General features: G+C 42.6%; 1 protein-coding gene across 1 annotated transcript in view; it reads left to right on the forward strand.

Annotated features, from left to right (window-relative positions):
* LOC136442062 (collagen alpha-1(XXVII) chain B-like) overlaps nt 1-27,290 on the forward strand; it is a 100,220-nt gene that overhangs the window by 40,298 nt on the left and 32,632 nt on the right. Inside the window, exon 4 of the mRNA XM_066438664.1 lies at nt 18,886-18,974. Coding sequence (XP_066294761.1) covers nt 18,886-18,974 — 89 coding nt within the window. The remainder of the gene's footprint in view (nt 1-18,885; nt 18,975-27,290) is intronic.

Below are 27,290 nucleotides of genomic sequence, written 5' to 3' on the forward strand. Positions count from 1 at the left end.
CCATCACAGATTTCTCTGTGTATAAATATATATATACACATAGAAAAATAGTCTATCATTTTATGTATGGTCTATGTATATATGTCTGTTTTTTTTAACGGGCCAAGTGATCCGGAAACTTCTTCAAAGGCGACCTAACGTTATATGCAAAATATATAGTATATATTTTGCATATAACGTTACCGGTAGGTCGCCTTTGGTATAATGTCTGTTCAAGGGGCAGTACGCCAAAAATAAAGCACTTGGTAACCTTGCAAGGCTTTGTATGTAGCGTGTAGGTTCTACTTATAGAAATTATTCTGAATCTGCAAATTTGTAAATGCACTAGATATAGAAATATGGAATTGTGATACCATAACTTGTGGTATAATTCGTGGGGGAAAGGGGGATACATTTTATTTGTTGGGGGGAGGAAAAACAAAATTCCAACATGCCTTTCCGATAGTTGGAATTCCATTTTGTCCTTTGAACTGAAGTTATGGATAGTAAATCTGCTTGAAGATGACAGGTAGGGTGTCTTTCTTCTCCCCAAAGTTTGCTTTGCATTTGTCCATACACATTTTGTACGTTATGTTTCCTTCAATGTCTCATCCCCACTGCTTTCCATTACTGGTACTGTAAATGCAGACATGTTTGCGGTGGTTTTATGTTCAAGGTTTGACCGTTTCACAGCGACATTAAAACCGCTGCAAACATTTTTTTCTAACACTCTAGTAGTATGTGACTATAGCGCTGCTGCAAACTTCAAACCACCGCAAACACTCCATTTTCACCTTAGCACGAAATAAAGAACCACGTGAAGTTAAATGCATTTACAGTAAGAGACACTGTTTTCTGCAGGGACAGGTTTGGTACTCCCCCATCCATCTAGATCACCAATCAGGCCTGTCCTGACATCTGATCCTACCAAATGCCATGGCACACTGGCCAAGGCAACAGCGGAACAAATGAATAAAAAGCAACAGCCCTGATGGCACCATGTAGTTTACACAGGTGATTCTAAGTAGTGTGGATCCCTACAGAAAATGATTCTCCAGTATAAACTTGTCAATGGCAAGAAGAACAAACAGGAACGCCAGGGGAGAATGCCCTTTGTCTGAAGTGTATTCCAACTGGCATAGTCAAACCTCTGCATGTAAAAGAACCCAACACACTTATCGAGAAGAGTAGGGGTGACCCGGTGTGCTTGGCCAAAAACGCGAGCTGTAGCGAAGCCGCATTGCACTACCACTAGCTACTTGAAAAAAGCATCATGCTTCACCTCAAATGAGGATGCCTTGAAACGAAAACGACAGTTGAATAAACTTGAAAGGTTAAATCTGGTAGGACTGCTAGCATCTTATCAAGAGCATCTCAGGCTGCGAGGGTTTATAGCGTGCAAGTATCTGTATTAAAGGTCAAAGCAATATATTTCGTAGATGTGCTCAAGGAGTTGTTTTAAGAAAGTGAGGGTCAGGCCTGACCATGGGAAAAGGAGGACCCCAAAATCAGACAGATGAACCGAGACTCCTTGTTAGATATCAGATGGGCTCGGACGGGACTGGGCATCCTGAGAAAATCCCCCTTGAACCTGACAGGATGTTGGCCGCTTGTCAGCAGATGTAGCAATTGAAGAAGGGTGCAAGACACAGTTAGTCAAAACATACAGGCCCTGTAATGAGAGGAGCACTGTCTTAGCAACATAAATGGCTTATCAAGCTCAGGGGAGCAAATCATCCTGGGGCAATCGCTAGTGACCAACTCCATTACTAAATGGGTATCTTCTGCAAACCACGCCTTTGATGTTGACCTTGTGTGTGGTGGGGAAGCGAGTGTGCGAATCTCGTCAGTGATATCACGTTACTGATGCACCTCCGAGGAGAGACGTACTGTACACAGTAGTCTCCCAATGTTTAAAGTAGCTGGTCCATACACAACAGAGGCCTTGTAGTGGTTGTACTTGTAGCCTGTCTTGTTTGAGTGCAACAAGGCAGATGGAATGGACACTTTTTAAGTCATGGGACATGCATGCATTAGAGGAATGGGAGGCTTTGTTTTTATACTGGTGATTAATCATACCCTATGTCCATGAATTGGTTTGGTCCCTGAGGTCAGGATACTTTTCAAAGGAATGATCACAAGTGGTTGTACTTGTGGAGGAAAGAAATGCACAGTAGCTGACTGGTGAAAAATTGGACACACTCAAGAGTTTGTTATTCTGACCAACAATTCTCCCTCATTTCCTGTTCCACACTCCTCCCTCCCTCCCTCCCTCCCTCCCTCCCTCCCTCCCTCCCTCCCTCCCTCCCTCCCTCCCTCCCTCCCTCCCTCCCTCCCTCCCTCCCTCCCTCCCTCCCTCCCTCCCTCCCTCCCTCCCTCCCTCCCTCCCTCCCTCCCTCCCTCCCTCCCTCCCTCCCTCCCTCCCTCCCTCCCTCCCTCCCTCCCTCCCTCCCTCCCTCCCTCCCTCCCTCCCTCCCTCCCTCCCTCCCTCCCTCGATACAAAAGGGAACCAAGTTTTAAATGACTTGTGAGATTAGTCAGACAGTGTAGCATAATACTTTTAAGACCAAGCGAAGACTATCAACAGGAAGCATCTTGAACCAGCTTATTCCCATCTTGGGTTTCTGATACATTGGGGAAACCTGTTAAGTTGTGTTTTGGCTCAGTTTCTGGTGTAAAATGCTCCTGTTTAAGGTCAGGATTAAGGCCAGCCATGCAAACGTGTAGTCCACACAAGACAAGACTTCTCTCTTCCAACATGTCGTGACCACTTCACAGTCTAGTTGGCAGGAATCCGGAAGAAGCCTTCCTCTCCGGTTGTTCAGTGTGCTTGTGGGCAGTAAAAGTCACATGTTAACAACAACTGTTGTTCCAAAGACATTCTGGAGGGATGTAGGATGTAGGCACAGCTTTTAAACGTGATGGGAGAACCATTACGCTAGCTGTAAAATGAACAAGACTCTTATAATTAGCCAATAGGACCTCTTGTTTTAAATGATTAGTGCTGTTTGGCCTGGACAAAGCCTTTGAAGCAAACAGGAGCACATGTGCAACCAAGGACAGAGATTTAAATACTGTAAATGCAGAAATGTTCGCGGTGGTTTTATGTTCGGGGTTTTCGCAGCGACCGTTTCACCGCGAACATTTTTGTCCAATACTGTAGCAGTACATGTATGTGACTATAGCACTGCCTCGAAATCAAAAACCACAGCGAACACTCCATTTTCCCCTTAGCGCAAAATAAAAACCATGCAAACTTAAATGCATTTACAGTACAGTTATTAAAGCTTCTTGGTGCAACCAGAGGCACTATATCTGGATGCCAGTGCAAGTATACTTGTTGTTTACTATTGAAGATTTGCACAGTCGCTTGTAATGACTACAAGAGGAAGCTGGTGTGTATGGAGCCAAAATTCTCTTCTTTCCTTCTTCTGAGCCAACCCAGCGAACTCACAAACAGAAAAATGCTAAAAATCCACTTGTAGTTGTCTAGTTATCAAAAAGGAAGACACTGTATGATGCCCATCATTAACTGAATCAGATTCACATATTGTGTTGTGTCAAACTAGGAATAAACCATTTTGTGCTTTTCTGGCTTTTTTTCTGAGCTGTTAATTTGCATAACGGGTAAACCCCCTTAAGATGTAACATACCAGTTTTGTACGGTAGGTACAAGCTGCATAAGACCAGACTGTAAGGTTTGAGCCACTCACACCAGAATGGACCCCTACTCTATGGATACCAGTATGTGTGGTGGGTTCTTTAACGTGCTTGAGGTACGACTGTCCTCAAATGCGGGACCTCTGCTTTTGTCCCATCCAAGAGCATGTCATTACCCAAAGTAAGGTAATCATTTTCACCTGAGTCAAGTGAGGAAATTAGTCTATTTCCCGAGGGACAACATTGGGACCTGCTAGGGATTCAAACCAAGAACCTTTAGATTCCAGGTCAACAAAGGAAAAGAAAGTGATCTCGAACCAGTTTAGCTCAAAAGAACTCAATGAACAGATGAGATAATATTCCACTGGTTGTGAGAGAGAGGACAGACGCTATATACAGTATTCACAGGTTCATTGTAACAGGGAAATTCCCCTAGCTCTTTTCAACAAGCACAAATGAACAGTGGACCGTGGCTTAACGTCCCGTCCTAAGGACTGCGACCCTTTCCGGTAGCGCGCATGTCGGGTGAGCGACACAGCCGGGATCGAACCCGGAGCTTCTAGTTCCAGAGGCAGGTCCGCTAACCACTAGACTAAGCATGTGACAACCATTAAATCATCACAAGGCCACCTTGCCACCGCTGGTTAGCCCTCAGGCTTGAGTCTACCCTTGTCCTGGTAGGGTTACCAGGTGTTTACATGTTCCACAGGGCTTGTCAACACACTGGCTTTGTGTGGAAGTGACCTCTGAAAGGGGTCAGTAGCGGAGCCAGCCATCACGGAGACTGGACAGGTAGAGCTGGCTTCCACAGACAAAAGAACCAGCCTCCTAATGCTCTCTTTAGACGGTCCCTCACAAACAGAGAGACATTTATGTCCCCGCCGTAAATAAACCCACCCTTTATCTGAAGACGACAAGTGACCGCAAAGTTTTCTTTATGTGTTTGTTTTGTTCAGAGTTTATATACAGCCTTGGGTAGATTCAAAGTTCTAAAGTGGTTTGGGTTCCACAAAGCCGATGGCGTGCTCTTGTTTGATATGTTTTCCCAACATACAAAGTGGTTTTCGGTCTCATTCAGTTTGTCGACTTAATTTATTATGTGGTGAAACAGAGTAGAATGCCTCTAGTATTCAATCAAAATATATCAAGGTTGTGGCGTCCACAGATATCACTTCATCCATAGCCGTACACAAAAAGTGATGACAAGTTCCTTTTGTGGACCGATCTTTGCAGGGATCAGTATGTTGAAATCTAAAACAAATCTAAACACAGTATGGGGCTATGTGTTTATAATAGGTACAATTAACTTCCTACTTCAAAATAAAAAGCAACTACTTGGTTCCTTTTTGTGCTGAGCCATGTTAAATCTGCCCAAGAAGACAGTACAAGGTAAAGCAGTCATCCTCAATTGAGGTGAAGCATGATGCTTTTTCAAGTAGCTAGTGCTAGTGGTAGTGCAATGCGGCTTCGCCATGGCTCTTGTTTTTGGCCAAGCACACCGGTTCACCCCTACTCTTCTCGATAAGTGTGTTGGGTTCTTTTACATGCAGAGGTTTGATGCTTGAGACTTACGCCCGAAGCTCCCTCATTCACGGGACCACCAAGAAGACAGTGACTTCTCAAAATCCAGTCTATGTAGACTGGTGGTCACTATAGCCAGTTGTCACATTGGCCAGGTGGTCCTGATATGGAGGTGGTCATTTGTTCGACTGGACTGTATGTTAAAACCATTGTTATACATCAAAATATAACTAATAAGCTAGTATATTTTAGAATGGAAACGACCGAGAAGCAAGGAAATGAATTGATATTGCCAGAGTGAACTTTGAAGGTGACTGTTGAGTGTTTCTCCCGAGATGTGTCAAAGTCACATACCTGATCACATCTGGTCCAACTTTCACAACACTTCAAAGATTAACCCCACTAGTGTCACCTGCCTAACTCTTATCACTGCTGACACTAGGAGGGAAAAGTGCATTGACATTCTTGAGTTAAAAAATCAATCAAATTGTGCATTTCCTTAGATGATAAAAAGATGAAGACCCCAGACTGAGGACGAAGCATGGCACCTTTTTCCTTAGCTAGTATAGCCTGGATGCCAGACCCCCAATCCCTAAAATGTATATCCTGTGGGGATATCTATTTGTGAAAATTGGGGGTCTGTTATCCAGGCTATGGCTAGTTAGTGCAATGCAGCTTCACGGCAGCAGCTTGCAAGTTCTAGCCAAGCTACTCTTCTCAATAAGCGTGTTGGGTTCTTTTGCGATGATTAGTCAACCAAAGTGAGGTATGAACCTATGTCTTCATGAGTGTGAAGTAATTAAGTATTGTCTTGCACTCTGGAATGATTGAAAACTCTTTGTTAAGCTTGATCTACAAAATATGGAGATCTAGATATCACTGTCAAGTTGTGTATCATAACATATGTCCTTAATCTCAGCCTTATCCCGTAAAAGAATGCCAAATGCTAAGATGTGCCATCTCATAAGAAAGATTTATATAACAATATGTGAAAAATTATTCACCTTAGATATGACTGAAATGTCAGGTTGAAATGCTGATTCTTGGCATAAAGGCCTCATTTTATTCTGTTTACTGTAGATTCACTAATTTGAAGTAGTACATTGAAAATCACCAGGTCGCGGTGACTTCGACGTCGCAATTGAAACAACTTTTTACTGTAGTCTAAGTTGCATTGCATGTCAAAAGAGATCTTTATGTTTGCGTTTGACTTTGAGTTTGTGTGACCTTTCATAAAACCATCGCAAATATTTCACGATATACAGTAAACTTAGCATTGCAGCCTTTCTTGATTCACTTCTTCTCGACCTTATAACACCAAGTCTGTTAGGTGTAACCAATCTTGATAGTAAGAAACATAACGCTACAAGTTTAAGATTCACACATGACCTTTCATTCCATCTTGAAGCATATAAATGTCTATGGGATCAACCAGTACCATCAGCTGTTCCTATCAGACATGTGGATGTTAACAGTCCGCAGCACCTTTCTACGCCCCATAGTGTAAATTTTACAAGTTTGACATGTCATGGTAAGAAAAGAAGGTGTATGGTTTCTTTTTCTGCCAGTCTTAGTTAGGTGGATGTCAATTACAGTACTGGGCATTCTTATCAACTTATTGTTGCATTTGTGATGTCATCAACACTGCGAAGTGTTTGCGGCACTGGGCAGTCTTCCGCTGACCATTGTGCGTCGCCTCCTACCGGTGTTGTTCCTGCCTTTGGCCACTGGTTAGGGGTCAGTCGTGGGGTCTATGGAGATGCATAATGAAAGGGAACTGTATTGTGCTGAATCCACTGTCTTGGGTTCGCAGCTTTCTTCAAGTTCTTAAGTTACAGAGAAGTGACTTCTTGGAAGTTTCGGTAGACGTTTTGACTCGAAGTACGGCAATGTACGAGTGACATAGTCTCAGAGCAACATCTGGAGTACTATGATAACGTTAGACTGACGTTACACAGAAGAGCCAAACTTTACGAACAGTGCGTGCGTCCCTTCCCGAAGCGCCACCTGTTCTTTGCCCCCTCCCCTCCGCCACCATCGGTACCATGTTGTATAAACACTCATTTGCTTGCGGCTTTTCACTCCCAAAGTTGTGGAAACAGTCGGCTGTTATGTAAGCGTGATGCACACTTTATATACTGTTGGTTGGCATAACTTCTTCCCAGACTGTAATTGGGGTGGAGGAGGGAAATGGCAACATCACTCTTGTGTTTTGATCCTCGGTCTATGATTCATAGGTAGTTAAGAGTCGGACTACTCTCAAGTGTAAGTCGGATTTGTTGTCTTCGTCAAGTGGCTAATCTCTTCCGTGAGACAACGCTGGGATGTGTGACATTTGATCGGGTGCCAAGAAAAACGACTGCCGGAGAGATTGAGACCTGTAGGTTGTACGAGCGAACAAAAGCGGCCGCGGGCGGAACACTGCTGTGCTGAACTGATCCGGAATGATGGCCACCATTTATAGCAGGAGATGGACCCGGTCCAGACCGCTTCACGCCGGTCTGTTGTGAACCGTGTGATTACAGTCCTGTTGTAAGGAGACATGCACAATGAGCCACCCAGGACGTCTGTCAGCGAGAAAGAAACAGGATGCACAGTCGACCTGGTAGGTAGGAATCCTGTATAATCATGTCCGTGACCAAAGCTTTCAAAAGAGCAAGCCTTCTAATCTGTAGCCAGACTTACCCCCTGGACTGCAATCAAGTTGTTGCTTTTTTACCGATGTTGTCCCAACATCCCCCTAATCCCCATTTTTAACAAATCTGTAAAAGACCTGACGTTACTAGGAATATCAAACTGTTATGACGACAGTATTGCTTTAGCAATCTACATTCATCAGTTAAAAGTCTTAATCAGAGATCAAACACGCTCCTCTTCAATCTTAATTGGTACTGACATGTAGCTGTCTACTGAGTGCTTTCACTTAAGGTTTTAAGGGCATAGATATCAACATGACCTTTATCTTATCAGTAATGGCTGTGTTGGCCATTGGTTACCCATAGAGACTGGAGTATCTGTACAGTGCATTTATGTGATACCAGTATTGGCCATGTCAGTACAGTAGAAGCCGACACGCTGTGGGGTGTCGACCCATACTCTATATTAAGGTAGAAAAATACCCCAAACTCTGTTGGTGTTAGTCCGAATCAGACTCTGTAATATAAAAAGATAAGGCGTATTACTTTCCTAAGTGTGAACCGCCCTTGCCCTGTCTTTAAATGCCAAGCATCGGTGTTTGATTATTTAGGGATAAAATTGTACCAGAATAGCATGTTACTGCTGTTTTTGGTTTGTTGAATCTGTGTGCTGCTGGCAGCAGACATGGTGAGGGTGTCACAGCTTACATGGTTCCACGACGCAGGTCAGCATGCTTGCCATTGTCTGCCAGTTTCTTTGTTATCTAGCTGAAAGGTTGCTGCATCCCCAAGAAGCATGGGTTTGGGCCGGCCTTTGTGAACTAAGCAATAAAAAATATAAAGGTCCCATAGCCTTTTTAAGGCCATAGGGACAGTGGGTTTTTTAAACCACTGTGGCTAAGGTATGATATTTGGAAGATATTGGAAGGCAGAGCCCATCCCTCCCCTTCCACCTACCTCCCCAACCAAAGCCAGGTACCCAAGTTTACACCTGGGCAGAGAAAGAAAAGTCCCTTTCCCAAAGATACGAAGCATGTCGGCAGAATACCCTGCTCTGCATATACCCTGCTCTCCAAATGATCACACTGGGTCACCCTTTCTCTTCTCGATAGGTGTGTTGGGTTCTTTGACATACCATACCGTGCCATTTTAATACACAGTCGCATCTTTTGCCATGATTGTACATGTATTACAAAGACTTGGCTCGAAAGTTGAAAAGCTGGTGGGCTGCACTAACTGTGAAGGTTAAGTAACAGGGGAGTCTGGCAGTTATGAAAGGCAGTGGTGTGGAACTATGTTAGCTATGCAAGCATTTCTGGTTGACCTTTGGGTGAACTTCTATCTCCTTGCTCCCATTCCGTCCCTCTGGTCTCATATACAAGGTCTAATATCCTGAGTTATTTGATAGACGACATTCCTTAGTAATGAAATTTTTAACCAGGCTTCCAATAAGAATGTCATTAATTTTTGAGGACAATCTAGCTTCCGTTACAAATAGGCTATTGCCCCTGAACTTCACCTACATGTACCTAACTGTAAAAAATCAATTTAAATCTTTAAAATATTTTATTATTGGTCTTTGATCTAACATCTAATGCTACCTCAAATGACACCTTATAAATTTTAGTTACTGTAATTACAGTTCATCTCAGTTCAAAGCGCTTGATAACTTTCAAAGAAAATCTAGATATTTGAATTTGTGTATTGCAATTACCTCAGATTCAAAAAAAGACTATACATGTTTGAGACTTTTATGAGCAGAGACAGCGCAGTTTAAAAAACGTGAAAATTTCCACATCTACAGTAGTCCAACTTCTGTCATCCTCTCGACAGGTGTTCTTTTGACACACCCCTGTTCATGGTCAACTGTAATTGGATTATCTGAGTTTTTATTAACTTCCCCAGTGATATAGCGGCTTAATCTTGATAGTGGAGGTATGTTTGCTTGTTAAACCTTAAATCTCCGTCCCTTCCTTAATGATGAACTTGAGATTAATCAGACTGTTGAAATGTACACAAGGTCACTCCCGTGTCTTGATTCACGTCCAGATTGGTTTTTAGCCAAACATTTGGTCTTTCTCAAAATCATTATACATTATTCTTAATTTCCAGCAGTTCTGCTTGTGATCTGATAAAAATGCAAGGTGATGATTTAATACTGTGAAATATATCTTTCTCTTTTAATGATCCTGTAGTAAACATTGGTTACTCTTAATTGCCAGCTGCTAATTCAGAACAAGTTGTTCCCTCCCTGATCCCTGCCTCTCAAATTAGAGCCAGTTAACTTGTACCAGATGCCTGCCCTTGAAGTGCGCATATCCCACTTCCTGGCTGTAGTTTATGTGCCCAACTCCCATAACATTCCCGACCTTGAAACTCAGTGTAAAACTGTTCTTATCTGCCCCAGACTGACACTGTCAGAGGGTCTGCATGGAGTGATCCTGGCAATGCTAACAGTAAATTCAGAAGGCTTGGCAAGGGTTTAAATTAATGGTATATTGACTTGTTATTGCAAAAGGTTTTGGGAATGGTTTCATCGGATCGTTCGTTGTTTGTTCCATTGTATTAATAGGGTGTTCAACTTCATGGTATAAACTATTTATCGATGATGCTTAATGATGAATTCAGGAGGCTACATAGAATTAAAATGACCTACCTTTTACCCTTCATGAATACTGTAAATGCATAAATGTTTGCGGTGGTTTTATGTTCACGGTTTTTGGGAACTTAAAACTACAGCAAAAAGCCATTCCATTTTGTTTGAAACGCTATAAGGGGTTCATTGCATAAAATGAGCCATACAAAGCTTAAACTTGAATAATTCACTTATTCTGTATGCTATACAAACCCTTATCTTCACCCCAGACTATTTGCAAAAAATTTATTATTTTTTTTCCGCCCTGTCGCTCCAATTTTTTTCTGAAAAATTCTGAGAATCAACCAATAAAATTGGTGTGGCCTAAGGATCGCGCAACATGCCAGCGCTTTCCTATCCGGTACCCAGTCAGGCGTCTGTAGTAAATTCTCCTTGATTATCTCCTGTGTCAACAATGACTCTTGATAGATGACAGCATTAGAATATATCAAAGTCATTGTTTTGTATCAAAGTCGTTGCCTTGGACGAAAGCCAAGTCTGTCCAGCCAAGGACAGACCAATTCCCAGAGCACGACTTTCCAGGATGACGTTGGGCAGGAGTCAGGAAAACAAATTCCAGCACCCACCTGTATTGGCTATGCTACCGTAAGCTCAGTAATTTTTGTGTGGACTTAGTTTTGCGGTAGAAGGGAAAGGTAGTTTTCGCTGTGGTTTTAGTTCAATAGTAATATGCACTGGAAACACATATTTTTATTTTTGGTAGTGTCATGTATTTGCAATAGAGAGGTCAGTGCGAAAAGTGGAAATCAAAATACATGTAAAACCATTTCAAGATTTATAGTATGTTCAAATTAAGATCTGTCCTCGATCCATAATCTTCAAGTGGACATCATTTGTTTTTCCTTGACTCGAAAAGTTCCAATCCTTTCGAAAAAGTAATTTCATATCTTTGCTTTCACTTATATTATAACTGATTATCTTTCTAACCTGACTACCCTGACTACCCAGTCAAAGTACATAAGACTTCCATGCACATTTCAACCATTCTATTAGTAGGTGATTTAAGGAGTGGAAGAAATCTTATCACTTCATTCCTTAGGCAAAATTATCTCCTGAGAGAAGAAGTTACAAAAGTCAATTTTTATCTTCTTGATTTAATGCTCGATAGAGGTAAAGGATTTACTGTAAATGCATTTAAGTTCGCGTGGTTTTTATTTCACGCTGAGGCGAAAATGGAGTGTTTGCGGTGGTTTTAAGTTCGTGGCAGCTCTATAGTCACATACTGCTACATTATTGGACAAAACTGTTTGCGGTGGCTTTAAGTTTGCGGTGAGGCGGTCGCCGCGAAAACCGCGAACATAAAACCATCGCAAACATTTCTGCATTTACAGTAAGTCCCCTCAAACTTTGATAATAAAATTTACAATACTTTCAGTCACATAGGTAATGAAATGTCATTGCCATTTGCTTGTCTCCCTAATCAGTTCCAGGGACATTCCTCCAGACCTCAGACTCAGCAGGCCACTCTCAAGAGCAAGTGGCAGCTGCCAAACTGTATCTTTTCACTCATGGTCAACTGATTTACTCCACGGAGTTGACTTCTGACCTGGCAAGTCACCTGGCATGGCAGGGCGCCCGGGGAATAAGGCTTGTAAAGGGGTGGATCTTACACCATCCTTATGGTTGAAGAGATAGTGGAGGGAGAGTGGTTAAACCCTTTTGTAGCCTTAACCTTGGCAGTTTGGTCAGGAGCAAAAAAGAGTCACGCCTCCATCATCTGTTGTGACATGAAGGCAAAGGTGGATGTTTGGTACTCTCCAAGCAGAGGTCGGGGGAGAAGATTGTGTCCTTTTTATCATATGCCCCGTTTTCTGTCGTCACTCTCTACCAACTTGTGCCGACAGAAAACGGGGCATATGAGAAAAAGGTCATAATCTTTTCCCCCAACATCTGCTTGCAATTGGAGAGAGGACATCAGACTTTGCCCAGTCATATACATGTACATTTGTGCACAAATGTAAATCAAAATGTGACATGATTTGACTACAGTTGTGGCATATGGCCCTAACTGTGGCTGTCCTTTTGGCTCAAGTCTAGTCTGACACCCCATGAACACAATGGAACAATCCAAGGAACTTGTTCCTCGCAAGAACAAGTTAGTTTACCCTTCAGTATTGTTGGGCCTCCAAAGTTTACTGTTAAGCCGGGATCCCCCATGCAGACCCTCTTGAAAAATGACAGTTCCATGGTACATCCAACATGCTCATTTTTTAAAATTGCAAATGATGTTTTATGATAATCTGAACCTGATCATAGAGTAGATCTACTGGAAAAGAGCATATGTTCGCAGTGTGATGTCAGAGTTTAAAGTTTAGGGTATCTTCGGAAAGTCAAGGTCAGTCTGGACTCTACCGTGGACACCTTTCTCACCTTCAGGTCTCACCACATCAAATCCAAGGATCCAACCTTGGTACAGGAGTTGAACCTGGGTCACATTGTTGAGAAAACAACCTTGTCCTACTGACACACCTCTGGTCCGCCTGGCCTCCAGGGGGTCGATGGTGTGTCCGGAAGATGCTCTAAATCTGCAGAAGGTAGAATTGTAGAGTAGAGTATAGCAGAGTTTACGGTCATGTAGGATGTCCTTCCAGTTAAGACCGCTCCTTATCTGTCTCTTCTTCAACCAACTGTCACATTGGGTTTATATGGATGGACCAGTGTTCTGTGGTTATACTCGATAGGATGCTTCTCCATAAAGTTAGTGCCAGTGTAGAACTCAATGAATGCATGTGCAATAGGTGCATACATATACATCTGCAATATAGGTCCAGTTAAAATTATCAAAAGCTTAATTCTTTGTCATAACATAATTCTTATACAATGTATTTTGCATTTAGTCTTTAGACTGTTGATAGCATACAATAAGTTTAGACCACTTCTGGGCACTTCTGACGCACTCCTGATGTCCGGTTTCCATTGGGTTCAAGGGTGCTTGAGAGAAGTAATCAAGGATCTGCATGCCTCTTTCCTTGGAGGCATTGGGAGCTATCGAAGTGTCGTGGGGAAAGTGTTTCGTAATTGATCCTTTAATTCCAAGTAGCATATTATTTCAATGATTTTGTTATCCTGAATTCATCATTTAACTCTAAGGCCAAATTCTTTTTATTGCAAAGTCAAATGTCAAAAGTGACAATGGAGCGCCTGGTTCTGTTTTGCCAGACACCCCATGAATATAATGAAACAATCCAATAAGCCTGTTCCCAAAAACCTTTTGCAACAAGAAGTCAATTTATCATTAAGTTGCCCCTGGATTTACCATTAAGCATTGCGGGTTTGCCTAAATTTACCGTTAATAAGGGATCCCCCCATGTAGACCCTCTGATCCAAGGTCACATGACAGACGTGTGTCAAGGTTCAGAGACCTGATGAAGACCAAGGAAGGTGGTCGAAAATGTGAATGGTGAGTGACAGACGGTCTGAATAGTGAATTCTGAAAAATTTACAACATGTGCATGTTTATTGTATATTTAGTACCTTACCACATGTTCTTCACTGTGAGCTCATGAGTTGGTCTGATTGATTTGACTTAGTCAGCATAATACACTCTGGCCTCTGGGGCATGCCTTGACTCTTCAGAAGTGTTATGTCTTCTCTAATGTGCTCAAGGTGTGGCTTACTTTAAACATGGGATTAACAGCTTACAATATTACCTCTCCAAAGTACTCTACCTCCTCCTGATAGTATAACCTTGTCACCTCATAAGGTAGGGTGTTACCTTCTGTAAGTTCATTTAAGTTTGAGGGGACTGAACTTCGAGGTGAGGAGAAAGGGAGGTGTGCGCAGTGGACTCACAATTTGCGCTTTTGACAGAAAATCTGTTTTCCTCGTGGTGTATGTTACTGTAAATCAATTAATGCATTTAAGTTTGCGTGGTTTTTATTTCAGGCTAAGGCGGAAATGGGATGTTCGCGGTGGTTTTAAGTTTGAGGCAGTGCTATAGTCACATACAGCTACAGTATTGGACAAAAATGTTTGCGGTGGTTTTAGGGTCGCGGTGAAACGGTCGCCGCGAAAACCGCAAACATAAAGCCACCGCAAACATTTCTGCATTTACAGTATCTTGTGACGAAGTCACTGCGAAAAGCAGCAAACATAAAATCAATGCGACTATTGTAAGATTAACAGTACATTGTCGTTTTCTCCATTGTCTGATCGATTTGTGGATGTCCCTTAAGTTTGCTGTCATCAGTTGTCTATACAAAAGGAGCATCTTTCCAAGACACTGACTTTGAACTTGACAAGCTGCTATGAAATTGTACCGAACTTGACATAATTCTCAAGAGGCCAATTCTAATCTCATGGGCTAAATCGCGATCTTCCAGACATGTTTATTTTTCTTCATCATTTACAGAATTCCATTGCCAGTCTGTAATTGCTAAACATTTCCAGGTAAAAGCATTCCATGAGTCCTGCTAAGGTGATCTGTTGGTAGATAAGACACCTTTTCTTTAATAAGAAGTATCTAATCACGCCTTGCGGCAATGCTTAAGGCCAGAATTTTTGCTCCTTCAATGATTAAGAATTGTCTCACTTAGCTTTATTGTCATCAACCATTAATATCATAATGCTCAAAAAGGTCTGGATGAATATGTCTTTTTGTTGATACTTAGTATGCAGGTACATGTATGTCTTGATAAAACCTTGATGAGATTTTTGCCCCCTAGCGGCTTGTTATGGTACTACAGTGGAACTTCTGGATTTGGTATCTTGTGTTCTGGAAATGCTACTATGGTGGTGATTTTTGAGTGGTAGATTATGAGTAGTGTAGGTTTGGGCCCCCTAGCGGCTTTTTTTAAACCTGCGGGGGCCGATTTTGTTTCGGATTTTGAAAGGGAATAACTCAATAAGGGGTTGATGGGTCATCATAATTTTGGGTATGTACATGTACATGTACATTGTACATGCGTTGATGAAGGTTAGACATCCAGGTAATTGTACATAGCTTGTTTTCTGCCATAAAACACTTGATTGTGACATTACTCTTGCACCATTTTGGACCAAGACAACTTCCTACATGTAGCATCTGTCCAAGTCTGCCACTGATTAGTAGTGCATTGCTGTGGTTTACATAGAATCTTGATGTTGAAACTGCCCACCCCTTGGCAACAGGGAATGTGCCTTCTCAAGAATTCAGATCTTGTTAGTGGAGAGAGAAGTAGCAAAACCGTCATGCTGATATTTGTGGTTAAATCTCCTCCATGGATACTGTCTAGTGAGTTCTATTTTGTAAATGTGGGGAGAATTATTCTCAGTCACAATTAATCAAATTAGGAATCAAGGTATGGTACATGTACCACTTGTAACAATAAGATTATATTTGTCTTCTTAAATTCTATACAAGATATATGCAATATACAGCAACATCTACCTACATGCCGATATTTGTGGCCAAATACACACTGTACAGTGAGTCGTAAATCTAATGGGAATTAATTTTAGATACATGTGTCCTTGTTGTAATGATTTATCAATTTTGGGTATCTATGTTTGCTTATCCAATTTAGACTTGTATGGCTATCTTTTTGGGAGATATCAAGAATGTTTGAATACCTTCTTTGAGTCCACTCGAAGGCTGAGTGTTAAAAGCTGTATGGTTTCTCTTGAAGTAATATAGTATCATAGAAAACATTGTTATCATGCCAGTGCCACAATATTTGTGGAAGCGGTGTGTGGTCTTGGCCTAGAAAGACAGACATAGGAGAGATGATAGAAGGGAACAACTGTGGCTGTTCCTTCCTATTGTGAACAACAACATCCCTACCCAGGGTCTAGGAAGTACTAATTAGCAGATCCAGCTGTGATAACGAGCTGTATTGTTTTACTTGGGGCTTCCTGGACACAATGCTGGATGGGGGGGGGGGGATGTTTGTCCAAAACCCAATCATCCTGTTGACCAATCAGAATCAGAGAGATCTAAAGACTGACATGTTGTAAATAGTTTGGTAATGAAGAGCAGATGAAAATGGATAAATTCTCTCTCAATAGGAAAGGATCTGTCTGATAAGATGACACTTTATTGAGACGAATGGTTAAGAAATTGAGAATGAATTAAGCAACATAAGCTTTGCATTTAGAGAAGAAGTTGTTCCAATCTTGCAATTTTCAATCTAAGATAAGTGTAGCATGGAGATGGTAGCTTGTGATGCACTTATCAATGTAATCTCTGAGGAGGATGCCTATCTAGTATATATATTAGGTACTTCTGTACAGAGACCAACTGTAGACTGAGGCAAAGCATGACACTTTTTCAAAGAGGATCTGCATGGGGGTTCCGACAACAATTTATGTCAAATTCAAAGAACCTCCCATGTATTGTGATAGATTCAAGGAAGGCAATTATGTAGAATTTATGTACCTAGCTACAAATTGCATGAATAAAGCAGCTTTTCCTACAAATAATGGCTACGACAATGAAGTCTTGGACGTACGTTGTCTTTTTTTCTGGGTGTGAACCGACGTCGTTGTCATTGTCGCTGTCGTACATCATTGTCGTACGTCCAGAAAATTTTCCCAGTGAGTATCAGGTCTTACTGGTGACCCTAATTGTATAAGATAAATGTAGTCCTAATGGACCTCTTAAAAAGGAAAGTGGGTGATGATATTACAAACCACCAGGAACATAAGCTCTAGCTTTTTGATTGTACAGTCAAACCTGTCTATAGCGGTCACTCAAGGGACTGGCCAAAACTGGCCGCTAAGGACAGGTGGCCGCTATGGAGAAAATGTTGATTAATTGACCACGAGTGACACATGTTTTCAGTACCCACTGACATTTATTCACCGTACAGTACACATGTAAACAGGTATTAGGCACATTTTAGAAGTTCGATTGTTGTTCTTTTACTCCTAGTTAGTTAAGAACAAAATACATGTTGCTCAGTTGTCACTTACTGTTCGTTTTCGACTGTTTTCAAACATAAAATCGTGGCGACAATTTTCCTCTTGATGCGTTGGTTCGGTTCCCGCGTGGCTTGTGTTGATCAGCATCTACCATTATGCTAATAGGGTACTCAGAAGAAGATCGCTCTTTTGAGGGCTTTTTGTCTTTTCAGAAAATTGCAACAGCCCAGATTTTACATCATAGTAATATTATCCACATTCATTTTGAAGCTTTTGGTTTAGTAATAATCCTCAGTGATACTTTGTAGCAAAAAAAATTTAATATATTATACCTCCGTAACAGTGGTGTCTTCCGTTGACCTTTATGCTGCTACCAATCCAGTTTGCATCAGCGCCATTTTGAAAATTGCGTGAAACACGTTTTGAGCACAGTTTGAATGAATTCCCGGTGAAAACGGATATTGGGCCGGCATTCAAACATTTCGCGAACTTACCGCACTGTACACATGTGTGGGTTGTATTTTCCAAAAAGCTGCCGTAATATTTGTCCAGTCGAAATGCACAGAAATGGTCAATTTTACCTCGATGTACAAACGCTTACCATGTGAAGAAAATTATTCTTGACTTCGCGTCAAACCATAGATTTTCTAACAAAGATAAAACATTCTGGTTTTCTTTATTATGATCCTATCCAGTTGATTCCACATAAATTTGATAACTGCGTGAAAAAATGAAGATTTTGAACCCGGCGTGCGGTGGCGATGCGGCTTCTACCGGCGCGCCGTGACCGTTGTCGGCAGTGTTACTGTACTCGCGGGACCGAAAATCGTCTGGCCGCGACCGCGTTGGACAGGTGGCCGCTATAGCCTAATTCTTAATGCTTATGTCAATGGGAAAAATCCAAGGGACCGACAAAAAGTGACCACTATGGGCAGGTGGCCGCTATGCAAAGGTGACCGCTAATACAGGTTTGACTGTATTAGCCTTTGTCAATGATACAGTGATACAGAACTGTTACAGATTACAGTACTTTGCTTTTAACCTTGCAAAAGTACACCACCAATCTGAACATGGGCTTGAATGGAATGTAACTTAATCTAATTAATTGTTCTTTAATAAGCCAAGGGACAGGTATTCAGCATTTATCATTTGAGGTAACAAGAGTCCATGATTTCCCTTATGAAATGTAGCAAATGCTTATGCAGTATTCAAGACTAGAAACTTTAACAAAGAGCCTCTTACCACCTTTTATCACACCTGCCATTCACTTATGTACCTGCAGTGAACTCTTGACACAAGCTAGCAGCGCCTTCTAGCAGTTGCAATCATTACTGCACGTTGAAATAGCCTTTGTCATTTTTGATGGCCAGTTGCTCAAGTCCATTTCCTGCCTCGATTGTTGGAATGAAGGGAACAGGATGTACTGAAGAAAGCTGTGCTGGAGTAGTTAGTAGGGATGTAAGATGTCTGTACAATTTTCTGCTCTTTAATTAATTTCAGTGAATGCTGGAGTGTCATGGAGAAAAGTTTTGTGACTGACCATTTCTTTTGTGAAAGGTTGTCTTCATGTTGGCTTGTTGTTTTGTGTTGCAGGGGTGTTGTTGTGATGTTGCTGCTGCTCCAGCTGAGCTGGATCACCACCTCACAGGCAAGACCAGAAAAGGACACCTCATTCACAGACGGTAAGGACGTCTCTTCTTCTTATCTCTTCTCCTTAACCTCCTCCCTGCTGCCCAACCACTTAAACTTCCAACTGGATTTGGGGTTAAACGGACGTTTTGGGGGACCTTACCCCATTTTACCTGGACCCAAGGAGTGAAAAGTGGGTTAAAAAGAGTGACTTTTCCCTCCTTTTCACCCCCCCATTATTTTTGGGTGAGGACCCCCAAACGTCCGTTTAACCCCAAATCCAGTTGGTAGTGAACCAATCCAAATTTGGTGCCAAACGGATGTACCCTAGCAGCCTAATGGTTAGCATGTACATGTAGCTCTGTAGCTAGCCTGCTACATAGGAAGATGAAGTTGTTGACATTTGTTCACTTTCAGTTCATAAGGTACAACCGTACAATACTCAGAGGCTCTACTGTAGATGCATTTAAGTTCACGTGGTTTTTCTTTCACGCTAAGGCAAAAATGGAGTGTTCACGGTGGTTTTGAGTTTGCTGCATTGCTATAGTCACATACTTCTACGGTATTGAACACAAATGTTTGCGGTGGCTTTAAGTTTGCGGTGAAATGGTCGCCGCGAAAACCTGCGAACATTAAACCACCGTGAACATTTCTGCATTTACAGTATCTTTAAACAGCTACCAAAGAGAGAACTAAAAGAGAAGTATACTTTTATTGTACCATGCTTCTAATATAGATTCCCACTTTTCTTATTTCATCTGTTTGTTATTTCTAACTACTCAATGCTAGAAGCCATTGACAGAAGCATTATTACACAAAGTTACAGTATTACCTTGCACGTTGTATTTTGTAGAGTGGTTTTAGGGTTGAAAAAATGGCAGGAGACAAAGTATGAAAGGTGAAATGCCCATTGAAGTGTGGAGAGCATTTAGTGTAACATTGAGTTGTTCCAGAGTTGAAACAAGATCGGAGGGAGGCAAAGTAGTTTTACAATAACCCTGTTACTTTTCAATTTCTTCTAGCTTTCCCACCCGCACATAGATGTAAACAATGGGATATGCGTTATTGAGTTACCGTGCTACATTTCATAATATTTTATAATGGTCTATTTGTAAAGACTTTCAGACTGAGGATAGCGTGTCAAAACATATGCTTGAGCAGTTTCCCTAAGAAATTCTCAAGTTTCTGATCTTGAGACATGATGGGAGCTGTTTCACCATAACATGGCAGCGAGCCAGGTCATTTTCATGGAGACCAGTGGGAAATTAAAACTTGTGGCTTCAAGCAAGGTCATGTCAGTCCTTATCCAAAACCTATCAGGTGGTCGTATCAAAACTGGCCCAGACAGGAATGGGTCACCTTAACGTTCGACTGTGTGCCAGGTGTGAGCCTTAAGGGTGAGACCACCGACATTGAAGTCTGGGGCTATCTCAGTCCATAGTATTCCAATGGTAGTTCCTATCCATCCCTCTGGAGTTAAGGGTACAGGTTTCAGGAAAAGAGATATTTCAATTTCATAGTGACTGCATTTGGATTGTATGGTAATGAACTTGGTAGCACTTAGAGACTGTATGGAAGCAGAGTAGTAGGACTTACAAGTTACATACATACTAGTTTGCTGCAGTTTGAAAAGATACTGCTAGGATGACCACTATCAATTTGCTATTTCTAGTATTTGTCGTAATGGTAAGATGATCTTTTCCTTGATTTGGGTCCAGATCACATGCATATTTTAATACTTTCTTAGGCCAATGCATGACCATAAAGGAAATGCTAAAATCAGATTATGATATTATCCTGTTGAAAGACTTTGTGGTAGCGTGTACAGTACAGTAGTCCTCTGGATCTATTTTTGGAGTTCGAATCCAGGCTGTTGTCGCTCGCTCTGCGTGCGATGGTACTGGAAAGGGTTGTAGTCTTTGGGACAGGTTGTTAAGCCATGGTCCATGTACGGATCATGGGGAGTTTCCCTGGTACAATGAACCTGTAAATAATGTTACATAATACTAGTGGTAAATGTATTTCCAGTCACGGCCGATGCAAAGTATAGCTCTTCAGTGAGCTAGACTGACTACTTTACCCTTTGTTTTTCAACAAACCAATGCTGGATGCTGCTAACAGTGTTTCGTTACTACATATAGCATGTAGAAATGTTGGCATTGCCGCCTGCATACTGTAACCCATTCTTGCCTAATTGCCATTTGTGCGGTCGACTTAAACCTCCAAATTATCTCATAACATATGTCACCACGGGAGGTTAAACAAACTTATTGGTAACACAAGTGCACCCATTTGGAACTAGAAAGGTCACCCATGTTCAAGTTTGGTGCTGCGTGTGGCGTACAGCCATGTTACACAGCGGGGTAAGTGGAAGTTGGTACAAGAACGTCCGCCGGCCAAGTTCTACATCTTATTGTTGGCAGTCAACTTTTTTACGGTTTGGCTAGCGCCTCTTTGGTTTTATGCCAGCTGTCAAGCTGAATAAAGAGATACAAATACATTTAACAAGACCCCTTGGCTCTTCAAGCGATGGGATTGAAAACCAAGAGGACCCCAGCTGCGTTTGACATGCACTGTAACGCGCCTCTTGCATGCATGTCATGTGCAATGTGTAAATGCATGTATGTGACACGGAAGACTAACTAGCTTTGTCTTGGCACCATCGCTTCAAAGTCCCGAGAAGGCACTTCCAGTTTGAGTCCCATCCCTCCGCCCTCGGTCCCTCCCTCCAGCTCTCCTTCCAACCCTCCCTGCTTCCACCCCCCCTCCCTCCTAACAGCCATTTGTGTTCACTAAAGCCCCCCTCTCACTGGACCCGTGGCATGCTGGCGACGTTGCTGCGTCCTAAATTGGATTTGTGTTACCCTTGACTTTATAATGAGAATATCATTCAAAACGTACAATTATGACCAAAAAGACAACAAAACACACAAAGCTTCAAAAGATTCCTTTTTGTCGATGAAATTCGTTGAGTGCTTTTTCAATTCGATCTGCCGCAGCGACACTACCAGCGTGCCGCGGGTCCAGTGAGAGGGGGGCTTAACTGCCAGCCTCTGCACATTATCATTCCCATTTAAAGAGTTCACTCCAAATGTTACAGGATGTACTTGATTCCTGACTAATTGACAATCACAATGCACATGTCTCAGCCAATGGTGGCACCTGGCTACAGGTGGTTTAAGCTAGAAGTAGACATGGCATTTCCTGTAGGAAATCTCAAAGTTAGACTGGTCTGCAAGAGGACAGCCTGCTTGATATACTTCAGTTCGGCCTAGATTCCTTTGGCATGGCTTAAAAACCTGTTAACAATAAATTGAAGGAAGACAAAGCTATACATGTAATCTCCAAGCAGATCTTTCGATTGGCAAGGCAATATCCAAATTCCATTGGCCGAAATAATGTCTAGCGACAACTCAGGTATCAGTTTTCATGTACTATGTAAATGTTTGTAGCATTGCCAGTGATAGTGTTCTTATTAATGTCTTACTATAGTGAAGGAAGTATTGAAAATGATTTGTTTTATTGGGACTCATAGCTTTAAAAGTTCTTATGTGTAAAAACATACAAACTTGTTGCACATCCTGCATTACTATAACCAACTGCTAGGGGGCACTAGGATACTGTACCCTGCATCTGACCGGGGCGGTTCCTTGACCTGACCCAGCTAAAAGAAGGAGGGATGTTCCATCTTCACAGACAAGATAGGGAAAGCTCCATTTTTTTCACAGGGCAATACTAGATAAAGCCCCCCTCTCACTGGACCTGCGTCCTAAACTGGATTTGTGTTACCCTTGACTTTATAATAGGAATATCATTCAAAACGCACGAGTATGACCAAAAAGACAACAAAACACGCAAAGCTTAAAAAGATTAGTTTTTTGTTGATGAAGTTCGTTGAGTGTTTTTTCAATTCGATCGACCGCAGTGACGTCGCCAGCGTGCGGTGGATCCAGTGAGAGGCGCACTGCAACTAGGCATCAGTATTGCCCTGAGGAAGGTGACAGACGGTCACCAAAATGTTGGCTCTTATAACTCTTTGGTTGTGAATAAAGAACTTTGATACACACTCACTCACTCACTAATCCGGTTTAACGCCTTCTTTTGCCCATCATCTGTGGGTTGGATGTTTTTCCCCATCATCTGGGGGTTGGGGATAAACAACCCGATTAAATTTTTTCTCAGATGTGTCTACACCTGTATGTGACCAATGTGCAAAAGTTTTTGGCTTATTTGGTTCTTTGTGACACTGTAGGCAAGGATGATCAATGTCCTTTGGAACCACAGTTCATCTAAGGTGAGAGCTAAACCAACACATATTTCTGAGGTTACTTACCTGCCTGCATATTTCAGGGTGTAACCTATAGGTACTAGATGACCAGTATCACAACGCTGATTTCCTTTGCCCTCAAGCACTACAGTGTGTACATGCCCCATAATCACATCCACCCGCTGCAGAGAGGACTAAATTATAACTTTAGGTGGAGGTCATGTGAGGTAGATGTAGGGTTCAGCTCCAGTGTTTTACAAATGTTTTTGCGGTACTGAAAATGCAGAAACGTTTGTAGTGGTTTTATGTTGGCTGTTTTCAAACTTAATGCCACCACGAACATTTTTATCCAATACTGTAGCAGTATGTAACTGTAGCACTGCTGCAAACTTGAAACCACTGCAAACACTCCATTTTCTCCTTAGCGCGAAACAAAAACCACAGGAACTTAAATGCATTTAAAGTATTTTCTACGTCTGTCTGTAGTGGTCTTCTTTTTGTCTCGTCGCCTTCCTTGTACAAGATTAAAACGCTCACCTGTAGAAAGACAAAGGTAATGGTAAAGGTAGTCCCATTAGCTTTTTTGAGGCCGTAGGGGCAATGGGTTGCTTTCCACTGTGTCTAGGGCACGGTATTGGAAGGTAGAGCCCATCCTTCTCCTTCCAACGCCTTTTATACCTCCCTAACCGAAGTCAGGCACCAATTTTTACACCTGGGTGGAGTGAGGAAAGTCGTGTTAAGTGCCTTTCCAAAGGACACAACATCTAGCCAGGAATCAAACTGTGAACTCGATCTCGTGTTGCTAGCCTAGCCAATCAGCCATTTGACGCCACAGACATACAAAATGCCTCAAAGCCATTCGTATAACACTGAGCCAGACACCAAGGTACAGAGGGAGGGTAGGTGTTTGAAAGCCTGAATAAATCTTGACTTACAGACAGTCACAGTTCACCTGTTTGGGACAGTTATAAGATTCAATGTGGCAAGACCACTGACATAGAAACTACATCTGAAGGACCATCAATTTCAATTGCTTTCCACTATATTTAGTTCTACCTGTGTCACAGTGGGTTACACCTAGGCTTAATATAACCAGCACATGGCATTTAGGGTTAATCCACCATCATTTATCTCCTTTAGACTTTAGGACTTTGAGTCTCAATCAGTAAATCCTGTATAGCAACAAAATATGTTTTGATACAGCCAAACAGTAACCATAGCAGACAATTTAGAAGTTCATATACATTTTGCGTCAATTCAGACTAGGTGAACTTTTGTGACACTGTATCTACAGGTTATGTTGTAAAATGCCTTCTGATTGGATACACCATACAGATTTGAAAGATTTGCCATTGGATATGCAGGTTAAGCATAGCGCAAAATTGAAACCACGGGAACTTAAATGCATTTACAGCAACATATTACTAAATCAATTACAGTTGGTAACTGGGATACCACGGTTCAAACCTGGGTTAGGGACATCTCGGTTGGGGCTGCACCTGTCTTTTGGAAGGGACCTATGATGGGGTCTTGTGTTCAAGTAGGTGCCTCGAGTATGTTAAAGGGGAAGGGCTAGCAACCCATCCCTGTAAAAATATACTCTGCTGCTGAAACAAAGGAAACTTGCTGGCACTAGGCACTACAATGTGAACAATAACGACAAATTAGATGCAAAATTGACAATTTGACAGCAATAGTAATTGTAAGTCACAAACAATATGAGACGCTACAGATGACTTCATTATCCCAAACAAAGATTTATGTCTACAACCATCTTAAGAAAATGTGTTGCCCCTTAGTCTGGAGGATTACAATTTAATATCCAAATCCTAGACATTACCCTTATCTTACTTCCTACCAGACCGTAGATTTGATCCATATGCTGACTCCGTATGTTGTAATATGAAGCGTGCGAGGCTTGCATTCTTCTTGTAGTCGTCCTTGTAGGGAGGAATAATTCAACTTTTTTTTCTGGAAGAATGTCTGGCCTTAAGGCTGGATATGGATGGCTATGGGCATGCCAAGGTAAAGAACTAAGGAGGAACAGAACTCATGATAAAAATAGAATAAATGTGAATCTGAAGAGACGGTGAGGAAGATATACATGTTTTTCGCTGGCGAAAGAGATTTTATGCCTGCCTCGAACGGCCATAGCGGACAGTTATTCTCATTGATATTCGGTACACAGACCCATCATCAACTGACAAGAAAGTTTTGACGGGATTCAACAGAAACAAAAAAAAAGAGGAAAAGAAAGAAGAAGGAAAGAGAAATAAAGGAGGGCCTGCATGGGGGGGGGGGGGTCCCGACAACACTCTACGCTAAATTCGGAGGGCCGGCTACGTAATACGCTAAATTCAGAAAGCCTCTCTACGCTCTATGACAAATTCAGAAAGCCCCCCCTACGCTCTACGCTAAATTATGGAGTGGTCGGCAACGCTCTACGTAAAATTAAAACGGCCGATTACGCTCCACGTAAAAGGGGCATGCATGCCCTTGTTGAGTAGATAAAGGCACTAGCTAGGAGAGCAAGGATTGACGTCTTCACTCAGTGCTTGCCTGTGAGAAGTGATCCTAGATGGACAGATGTCCATCCCCTTTATTACAAACCAATCTGTAACAGATGTCTGGTGTCTCTGACCACCAGGGATAGACTGCTCGTCTTCCTGTTGTAATTACAGTAACATCTTGCACACTAAATGTCTCTACGACAATACTCCCCCGTACACTTAGAAGTCGTCCCGACTTCTTTAAAATTACTCGTAATCGGCAGAAAGTACGATCTAGGTATGACAGTTTAAAACGGAGAGGTCAGATACAATAATATAAACAGAGATGGTAAGATAAACATTGCAGGGCCATAAACGGGCACGGGTGTGACACTTCTTCCGGATAACAAAACCTCACAGACGGACTGCTGCTGTGATGATAGAGACAGAGGCGTCTGGGTACTTCAAAGCACGAACATAAAACAACAAACATAAACAAGCAAAAACAGGCTTCGCTACTGACATAGCAGTCAAGTACGAGCAAGTTCTACGTTACCGCAGCATGGTTAACGCAGTATCCGACATTACCCAGCTTCAGGGTGGTCGACAAATATTAACTCACAATCATGTCACATCTAGCATAGAGACAGTCCCGTAGGCAAATCAGCTCTATCTAGGGAAGGCATCATGCGGTCGCAATACAAAACAATACAATATAGCGTCCACCAGGTGGATCCGTTTCCCGTAGGCTTACGAATAGTCCACCTGGCGGGTCCGTCACCCGTAGGCTCACGAACATACAAGAATACAAGCTTAAGACATCGTGCAATAATGGTACCTAGCTCCAAGTAAACCACAAAAGTTCGAGATGTTGCACAAAGTTCAGTGGTCCGGCAGGATACGCGGAGAAGTACTTTTTCACAGTTCGGCTAGTTTTCACGGTAGAATGTCACGCTGGTTATCACGGATGGGCAGCGACGGGTTCCGTCGTAGGGGTAGTCGGGCTGGGTCGCGATCAATTCGGCATGGTGGGTCAGGAAGACGGCAGCGTAGTCGGCAGGACAGCGCTCACGGGGTCTTGCGCACGTGGTCGGCGGCGGGTGGCATCAGGACATCGGCGGCGTGCTCTGGCCTCAGCGACGGCGAGCAGGGAGTCCGGACGCCTGGGCACATGGCAGACGTGGTCGGCTGGCAGGCTGGCTTGGTTAGAGGGTGGCATGGAGACACATCGGGCGAGCTGGGTCTGTGTGGTGCGGCGGCAGGCTGGCTAAACGGACGGCGTGGTAGTGTGGCGAGTCGGGGCTGCTGGCTGTCGACGTGGCACGATGGCAGGCGTAGCATCGCAGCGCGGACGGAGCTTGCTTGGGTAGCCGCTGGTCTCGGTCGCTACCGGGCGACTCGGGCGGCATGGTAGCTGGCCAAGGCTTGCGTCGAGGCGGGTTCGGCCGTTCGAAAACGGCAACCACCGCTATGCCACCAGTGTTGAGTATATAAAGGCACTGGCTAGGAGAGCAAGGATTGACGTCTTCACTCAGTGCTTGCCTGTGAGAAGTGATCCTAGATGGACAGATGTCCATCCCCTTTATTACAAACCAATCTGTAACAGATGTCTG

This window comes from Branchiostoma lanceolatum, chromosome 9, assembly GCF_035083965.1.
Source record: "Branchiostoma lanceolatum isolate klBraLanc5 chromosome 9, klBraLanc5.hap2, whole genome shotgun sequence".
In the NCBI taxonomy this organism is placed as follows: domain Eukaryota; kingdom Metazoa; phylum Chordata; class Leptocardii; order Amphioxiformes; family Branchiostomatidae; genus Branchiostoma; species Branchiostoma lanceolatum.